Source organism: Rattus norvegicus, chromosome 17 (assembly GCF_021556685.1).
Source record: "Rattus norvegicus strain SHRSP/BbbUtx chromosome 17, alternate assembly SHRSP_T2T, whole genome shotgun sequence".
Lineage (NCBI taxonomy): Eukaryota > Metazoa > Chordata > Mammalia > Rodentia > Muridae > Rattus > Rattus norvegicus.
Window position 1 is genome coordinate 2347696 of NC_141550.1, and position 8796 is coordinate 2356491.

At 41.6% G+C, this 8796-nt stretch overlaps 1 protein-coding gene across 2 annotated transcripts in view; it reads left to right on the plus strand.

Annotated features, from left to right (window-relative positions):
- The window catches only part of LOC147999929 (zinc finger protein 431-like), a 44402-nt gene extending 41219 nt beyond the window's left edge, over nucleotides 1-3183 (plus strand). The window contains exon 4 of one of the 2 annotated variants that reach the window (XM_087591773.1): nucleotides 1405-3183. In XM_087591773.1, coding sequence (XP_087447899.1) covers nucleotides 1405-1567 — 163 coding nt within the window. In that variant the 3' untranslated portion in view covers nucleotides 1568-3183. Of the gene's footprint in view, nucleotides 1-1383 lie in introns of both variants that reach the window. The other variant, XM_087591774.1, reaches the window with a different exon arrangement.
- The last annotated feature ends 5613 nt before the right edge of the window (nucleotides 3184-8796 follow it).

Consider the following 8796-nt stretch of genomic DNA (forward strand, 5'->3'; position numbering starts at 1 on the left):
ACCCAATCCAGGACTTAAACTGTGATAGAGTGGCTGATGTCTTGCCTTTGAATAGTGTCCCAAAAGATGGGACCACTGGTCAGCTGCCATGGACTAGATTCTCTACCGGTTGGGGACAATCTGGTCACCTTGCTGCCCAATCCGGATCTGGAGTCACTGCAACACGAGTGTCAAGCACTGGCAGAAGCCCATGGGTGGAGGAAAGACCTCTGCGACTGGCTGATTGACCCCTGCTGAAAGCCGAGGCTACCTTGTCCACAGACGGGAACAGTTCTCTTCATGAAGGTCAGAGATAAGTGGGTGCTGCCATGGTGGACAACACAATGTCATCTAGGATGGCTGAACCTCAACCCCCCAGTACATCAGTGCCACAGATGCCTTTGCCATCTCTTAGATAACCTGGTGAAGCCAACAACTATGAGTACTATTCATTGCTCAGGATATCAGGAGGGAAGAGATTCAGTGGCATTGGGCAGTAACAAAGCAGATAAAGTGGCTTGGGAAATGGCTATGCAGGAGCCTATCCTGGTTGAAGGCCTGCAAGAGACAGCCACTGAGAACTAGGATCGGACTAAGGGATGGCCTCACTTAGAATGTAAAACAGAAGAAAAGGCCCAAATTGCTTAAACGAAAAAAAAAAAAAGACAATGACGCACTTGAGGGGAAAGCTATACTCCCCAGAGAACAAAAAAAGACTCACTTTACCAAATACAGAAATGGACTCATTTAGGAGATAAAAAGTTTGTCCAAGTAGTTAAGTGTATGTAATAGACTTTAAGATTTTAGCCAGAGAGGCAGTAGAAAGTATAAGGTATGACAATAAGTGAATGCTTAGCAAGCAAACAGGGCAAAGAGACCTAGAGAGTTTAGTGAAAAGTCGAAGTGAACTTCATTGAGATAAAACCAGAAAAATATAATCACAAGTATCTCCTAGTGCTTGTAGATACTTTTTCAGGAATAGATAGAAGCTTTCCTCACCAAACGAGAGACAGCCTCTGCAATCATCAAGAAGATACTGGAAGAAATCTTCCCCAGGTCTGGAATGCCCAAGGTAATCTGGTCAGACAACGGCCCTACTTTCGTTGCCAAGGTAAGCCAGGGTGTGGCCAAGTATTTAGAGGTCGATTGGAAATTACATTGTATTTACAGACCTCAAAGTTCAGAACAGGTAGAGTAAATAAATAGAACTCTAAAAGAGACCCTGACCAAATTGACCATGGAGACTGGCACAGACTGGGTGGCACTCCTTCCTTCTTGCTCTCTTCAGAGCAAGAAATACCCCTTCCAGATTCAGCCTTACCCCCTTTGAGATCTTTTATGGGCCCTCAGCCCCCCTGACTGTATTAGATGATGTTACTGAACCAACATGTCATAGTGCCATAGTAATAATGATTTGTGTGCCAGGCTAAAAGACCTACAGGTGATACAGAAAGAAATCTGCTCACAGCTGACAGCAGCCTATGCCCCGGAGACCCCTGAGACATCTCATCAGTTCCAGGTCGGAAGCAGCTACACTGAGCCCAGACACTTGAGCATCGCTGGAAAGGACTGTACCTGGTGCTACTGACCACCCTGACAGCCGTCAATTCTCAGCCCTCACCAGCCACATACTAGCTGTTGGGGCTGAGAGCTGAGACCTAGAGGGACACTCAGATCTTCAAAAAGCTCCCTAGATTACACATCAGATAAGTGGATACATCAGAAACTGACTGGGAGGTTGCTATAATGCTCACTTGAGGAGTGTGCTTTAGAAACAAGAATTTCATGTTTGCCCTCGTTCCATCGGGATAGGTGTGGAAATAGGCTTGATTTCTATTGCAAATGATGTAACATTGCATATGTTAGTACTCCTAACACTTCTTGGGACTGTGCCTCAGGGATCACAACCTGTATGAGTTTAGAAGTTCTGAAAGACAGTCATGACCTTGGTGTATAGATTCAGATAGTGTCCAGATTGGAATCCTGATGCTAAAGACTTAGTAAGACACAAAAAGAAGGAGTTGAGAATTACTTAGGGCTAAGGCTATCTAGGTGCTGCAAGGGCAGCACAAGGACATCTGCTGTTGCAATGCAAGGCTTATAGAGAATTCAGAACTGCCATTCAGGAGTGATTAAAGACTCCATGAATAAATTTAGAGAAAGGTTAGATAAAAGACAGAAAGACAGAGAAGCACATCAGGAATGGTTCGAGAGCTGGGTTAGTAGATCTCCTTGGATAACTACTCTGATATCTTCCCCTATGGGACCCTTCTTAGTTTTGCTTCTGCTCCTGATTATAGGTCCATGTATGTTAAAGAAACTAGTTAATAGGCTTGACTCCTACAAAAAGATAGAGACGCTTAACAAGGTTGGTTTGAGTCTTGGTTCACTCAGTCTCCCTGGATGACTACCCTACTCTCTGCTACAGCTGGGCCATTATTAATAATTTTCTTGGTTTTAGTTTTTGGACCCTGTGTGACTGAGACAACAGTACCAGTCAGTTAGGACAACTGGGGAGGCCAAATACAAGACTTGATATCAAAATTCTAAGATTAGAATTATTTAGTAGAAGGAGAAGGGAATGAAAGGAGAATTATACGAATTCTAGGTTTGGAGATACAAAATTAAAAGAATAAACCCCAAAAGGCCACAGATACAAAATTAAAAGAATAAACCCCAAAAGGTCACAGACCGAGGGCTAAGCCCTACAGCCAGGACTAGCAGGCCATAAAGATAAAGGAGCACAGGAAACACTGTCTAGGCAGGACTGGCAAGCCATAAAGATAAGGAAAGAATGCAGAACAGACCAGGAGTACCGGATCTGACTCACAGGCCACCTGGCAGGAAGAGATAAGCCCCCAGCCCCCGACATCCAGGACGCCCCAAACCTGCCAATGTGTGTAGCTATGCCTTATTACCTCATCATGTGAAATAGCCAATCATATGTGAACATGTCTATGTGCCTCGTTTGAATCCACCAATCCCTGTAACTATGCATCTGCTTCTGTACGCCCGCTTCTGCTTCCCCAATCCCTATAAAAGCCCCATGCTGGAGCTGCTGGGCGCGCAAGTCCTCCGAAGAGACTGTGTGCCCGCAGGTACCTGTGTTTTCCAATAAACCCTCTTGCTGATTGCATCCGAGTGGACTCGGCTCGGTCATTGGGCGCTTGGGACTCCTCCTGAGGGAAAGGTCCTCTTTGGGGGTCTTTCACCAATAATTCCTACCACGTGGGGCTGATGTAGTCAGTTGCAAACCACTGTAGTCATGGTCAGTAATTTTGATGAAATTACTCTGTTCTCAGTGTGCAGAATTGTTTGATAGAGCCCTCTTTCTTTTGTTCATTGTATGGTAGTTCCTGCTGACTTCATGGGAGTGTTGCATTTCTTTCCATTTTTCCCTGTAGGTAGTCTACAGCTGCTGTTCTTCAGAAACTTCCCTTAGCATCCGCCTTAGCCCCTCAGTACCCCACCCGAGGTTTTATACTTTCTACCTCCTTTTTTTTTTTTTAATTAACTTCAGTATTTCTTATTTACATTTTGAATGCTATTCCGTTTCCCGGTTTCCGGGTAAACATCCCCCAAATCCCTCCCCTTCTCTATGGGTGTTCCCCTCCCCATCCTCCCCCCATTGCCGCCCTCCCCCCAACAATCACGTTCACTGGGGGTTCAGTCTTAGCAGGACCCAGGGCTTCCCCTTACACTGGTGCCCTTACTAGGATATTAATTGCTACCTATGAGGTCAGAGTCCAGGGTCAGTCCATGTATAGTCTTTAGGTAGTGGCTTAGTCCCTGGAAGCTCTAGTTGCTTGGCATTGTTGTTCATATGGGGTCTCAAGCCCCTTCAAGCTCTTCCAGTTCTTTCTCTGATTCCTTCAACGGTGGTCCTATTCTCAGTTCAGTGGTTTGCTGCTGGCATTCGCTTCTGTATTTGCTGTATTCTGGCTGTGTCTCTCAGGAGAGATCTATATCCAGCTCCTGTCAGCCTGCACTTCTTTGCTTCATCCATCTTGTCTAATTGGGTGGCTGTATATGTATGGGCCACATGTGGGGCAGGCTCTGAATGGGTGTTCCTTCTGTCTCTGTTTCAATCTTTGCCTCTCTATTCCCTGCCAAGGGTATTCTTGTTCCCCTTTTAAAGGAGTGAAGCATTCACATTTTGATCATCTGTCTTGAGTTTCATGTGTTCTATGCATGTAGGGTAATTCAAGCATTTGGGCTAATAGCCACTTATCAATGAGTGCATACCATGTGAGTTTTTCTGTGATTGGGTTACCTCACTCAGGATGATATTTTCCAGTTCCAACCATTTGTCTATGAATTTCATAAAGGCATTGTTTTTGATAGCTGAGTAATATTCCATTGTGTAGATGTACCACATTTTCTGTATCCATTCCTCTGTTGAAGGGCATCTGGGTTCTTTCCAGCTTCTGGCTATCAAAAATAAGGCTGCTATGAACATAGTGGAGCATGTGTCTTTTTTATATGTTGGGGCATCTTTTGGGTATATGCCCAGGAGAGGTATAGCTGGATCCTCAAGTAGTTCAATGTCCCATTTTCTGAGGAACCTCCAGACAGATTTCGAGAATGGTTGTACCAGTCTGCAATCCCACCAACAATGGAGAAGTGTTCTTCTTTCTCCACATCCTCGCCAGCATTTGTTGTCACCTGAGTTTTTGATCTTAGCCATTCTCACTGGTGTGAGGTGAAATCTCAGGGTTGTTTTGATTTGCATTTCCCTTATGACTGAAGATGTTGAACATTTCTTTAGGTATTTCTCAGCCATTCGGCATTCCTCAGCTGTGAATTCTTTGTTTAGTTCTGAACCCCATTTTTTAGTAGGGTTATTTGGCTCCCTGCGGTGTAACTTCTTGAGTTCTATGTATATTTTGGATACAAGCCCTCTATCTGTTGTAGGATTGGTAAAGATCTTTTCCCAATCTGTTGGTTGCCATTTTGTCCTAACCACAGTGTCCTTTGCCTTACAGAAGTTTTGCAGTTTTATGAGATCCCATTTGTCGATTCTTGATCTTAGAGCATAAGCCATTGGTGTTTTGTTCAGGGAATTTTTTCCAGTGCCCATGTGTTCAAGGTGCTGTCCTAGTTTTTCTTCTATAAGTTTGAGTGTATCTGGTTTGATGTGGAGGTCCTTGATCCACTTGGACTTAAGCTTTGTACAGGGTGATAAGCATGGATTGATCTGCATTCTTCTACATGTTGCCCTCCAGTTGAACCAGCACCATTTGCTAAAAATGCTATCTTTTTTCCATTGGATGGTTTTGGCTCCTTTGTCAAAAATCAAGTGCCCATAGGTGTGTGGGTTCATTTCTGGGTCTTCAATTCTGTTCCATTGGTCTAGCTGTCTGTTTCTGTACCAGTACCATGCAGTTTTTGATCACTATTGCTCTGTAATACTGCTTGAGTTCAGGGATAGTGATTCCCCCTGAAGTCCTTTCATTGTTGAGAATAGTTTTAGCTATCCTGGGTTTTTTGTTATTCCAGATGAATTTGCAAATTGTTCTGTCTAACTCTTTGAAGAATTGGATTGGTATTTTGGTGGGGATTGCATTGAATCTGTAGATCACTTTTGGTAAAATGGCCATTTTTACTATATTAATCCTGCCAATCCATGAGCATGGGAGATCTTTCCATCTTCTGAGGTCTTCTTCAATTTCTTTCTTCAGAGTCTTGAAGTTCTTATTGTACAGATCTTTTACTTGCTTGGTTAAAGTCACACCGAGGTACTTTATATTGTTTCGGTCTATTATGAAGGGTGTCATTTCCCTAATTTCTTTCTCGGCTTATTTCTCTTTTGTGTAGAGGAAGGCTACTGATTTATTTGAGAAAATTTTAAACCCAGCCACTTTACTGAAGTTGTTTATCAGCTTTAGTAGTTCTCTGGTGGAACTTTTGGGATCACTTAAATATACTATCATATCATCTGCAAATAGTGATATTTTGACTTCTTCTTTTCCAATCTGTATCCCCTTGATTTCCTTTTGTTGTCTGATTGCTCTGGCTAGAACTTCAAGAACTATATTGAATAAGTAGGGAGAAAGTGGGCAGCCTTGTTTAGTCCCTGATTTTAGTGGGATTGCTTCAAGTTTCTCTCCATTTAGTTTAATGTTAACAACTGGTTTGCTGTATATAGCTTTTACTATGTTTAGGTATGGGCCTTGAGTTCCTATTCTTTCGAGGAGTTTTATCATGAAGGGGTGTTGAATTTTGTCAAATGCTTTCTCAGCATCTAATGAAATGATCATGTGGTTTTGTTCTTTCAGTTTGTTTACATATTGGACCACGTTGATGGTTTTCCGTATATTAAACCATCCATGCATGCCTGGGATGAAGCCTACTTGATCATGGTGGATGATTGTTTTGATGTGCTCTTTGATTCGGTTTGCCAGAATTTTATTGAGTATTTTTGTGTCGATATTCATAAGGGAAATTGGTCTGAAGTTCTCTTTCTATGAAGGTCTGATAGAATGCTGCACTAAACCCGTCTGGACCTGGGCTCTTTTTGGTTGGGAGACCTTTAATGACTGCTTCTATTTCCTTAGGAGTAATGGGGTTGTTTAACTGGTTTATCTGTTCCTGATTTAACTTCCATACCTGGTATCTGTCTAGGAAATTGTCCATTTCCTGCAGATTTTCAAGTTTTTTGAATGTAGGCTTTTATAGTAAGATCTGATGATTTTTTGAATTTCCTCTGAATCTTTAGTTATGTCTCCCTTTTCATTTCTGATTTTGTTAATTTGGACACACTCTCTGTGTCCTCTCATTAGTCTGGCTGAGAGTTTATCTATCTTGTTGATTTTCCAAAGAACCAGCTTTTGGTTCTGTTGATTCTTTCTATGGTCCTTTTTGTTTCTACTTGGCTGATTTCAGCTCTGAGTTTGATTATTTCCTGTCTTCTACTCCTCCTGGGTGTATTTGCTTCTTTTTGTTCTAGAGCTTTTAGGTGTGCTGTCAAGCTGCTGACATATGCTCTCTCCTGTTTCTTTCTGCAGGCACTCAGAGCTATGAGTTTTCCTCTTAGCACAGCTTTCATTGTGTCCCATAAGTTTGGGTATGTTGTACTTTCCTTTTCATTAAATTCTAGGAACTCTTTAATTTCTTTCTTTATTTCTTCCATGACCAGGTTATCGTTGAGTAGAGCATTGTTCAATTTCCACGTATATGTGGGCATTCTTCCCTTATTGTTATTGAAGAGCAGCTTTAGGCCGTGGTGGTCTGATAGCACGCATGGGATTATTTCTATCTTTCTGTACCTGTTGAGGCCCGTTTTTGACCAATTATATGGTCAGTTTTGGAGAAAGTACCATGAGGAGCTGAGAAGAAGGTATATCCTTTTGCTTCAGGATAGAATATTGTATAAATATCTGTTAAGTCCATTTGGTTCATGACTTCTCTTAGTCTGTCTACGTCTCTGTTTAATTTCTGTTTCCATGATCTGTCCATTGATGAGAGTGGGGTGTTGAAATCTCCTACTGTTATTATGTGAGGTGCAATGTGTGTTTTGAGCTTTAGTAAGGTTTCTTTTCCGTATGTAGGTGTCCTTGTATGTGGGGCATAGATATTTAGTTTTGAGAGTTCATCTTGGTGGATTTTTTCTTTGAATATGAAGTGTCCTTCCTTATCTTTTTTGATGACTTTTAGTTGAAAATTGATTTTATTTGATATTAGAATGGCTACTCCAGCTTGCTTCTTCCGACCATTTGCTTGGAAAGTTGTTTTCCAGCCTTTCACTCTGAGGTAGTGTCTGTCTTTGTCTCTGAGGTGCGTTTCCTGTAGGCTGCAGAATTCAGGGTCCTCATTGCGTATCCAGTTTGTTAATCTATGTCTTTTTATTGGGGAGTTGAGACCATTGATGTTGAGAGATATTAAGGAATAGTGATTATTGCTTCCTGTTATAATCATATTTGGATGTGAGGTTATGTTTGTGTGCTCTTCTTCTCTTTGTTTTGTTGCCAAGACGATTAGTTTCTTGCTTTTTCTAGGGTGTAGCTTGCCTCCTTATGTTGGGCTTTACCATTTTTATCCTTTGTAGTGCTGGATTTGTAGAAAGATATTGTGTAAATTTGGTTTTGTCATGGAATATCTTGGTTTCTCCATCTATGTTAATTGAGAGTTTTACAGGATACAGTAACCTGGGCTGGCATTTGTGTTCTCTTAGGGTCTGTATGACATCTGTCCAGGATCTTCTGGCTTTCATAGTCTCTGTCGAAAAGTCTGGTGTGATTCTGATAGGTCTGCCTTTATATGTTACTTGACCTTTTTCCCTTACTGCTTTTAATATTCTTTCTTTATTTTGTGCATTTGGTGTTTTGACTACTATGTGTCGGGAGGTGTTTCTTTTCTGGTCCAATCTATTTGGAGTTTGTAGGCTTCTTGTATGCCTATGGGTATCTCTTTTTTTAGGTTAGGGAAGTTTTCTTCTATGATTTTGTTGAAGATATTTACTGGTCCTTTGAGCTGGGAGTCTTCACTCTCTTCTATACCTATTATCCTTAGGTTTGATCTTCTCATTGAGTCCTGGATTTCCTGTATGTTTTGGACCAATAGCTTTTTCCACCTTACATTATCTTTGACAGTTGAGTCGATGATTTCTATGGAATCTTCTGCTCCTGAGATTCTCTCTTCTATCTCTGGTATTCTATTGGTGATGCTTGTATCTATGGTTCCTTGTCTCTTTGTTTGGTTTTCTATATCCAGGGTTGTTTCCATGTGTTCTTTCTACATTGCTTCTCTTTCCATTTTTAATTCCTTCAATTGTTTGATTGTGTTTTGCTGGAATTCTTTCAAGGATATTTGTGATTC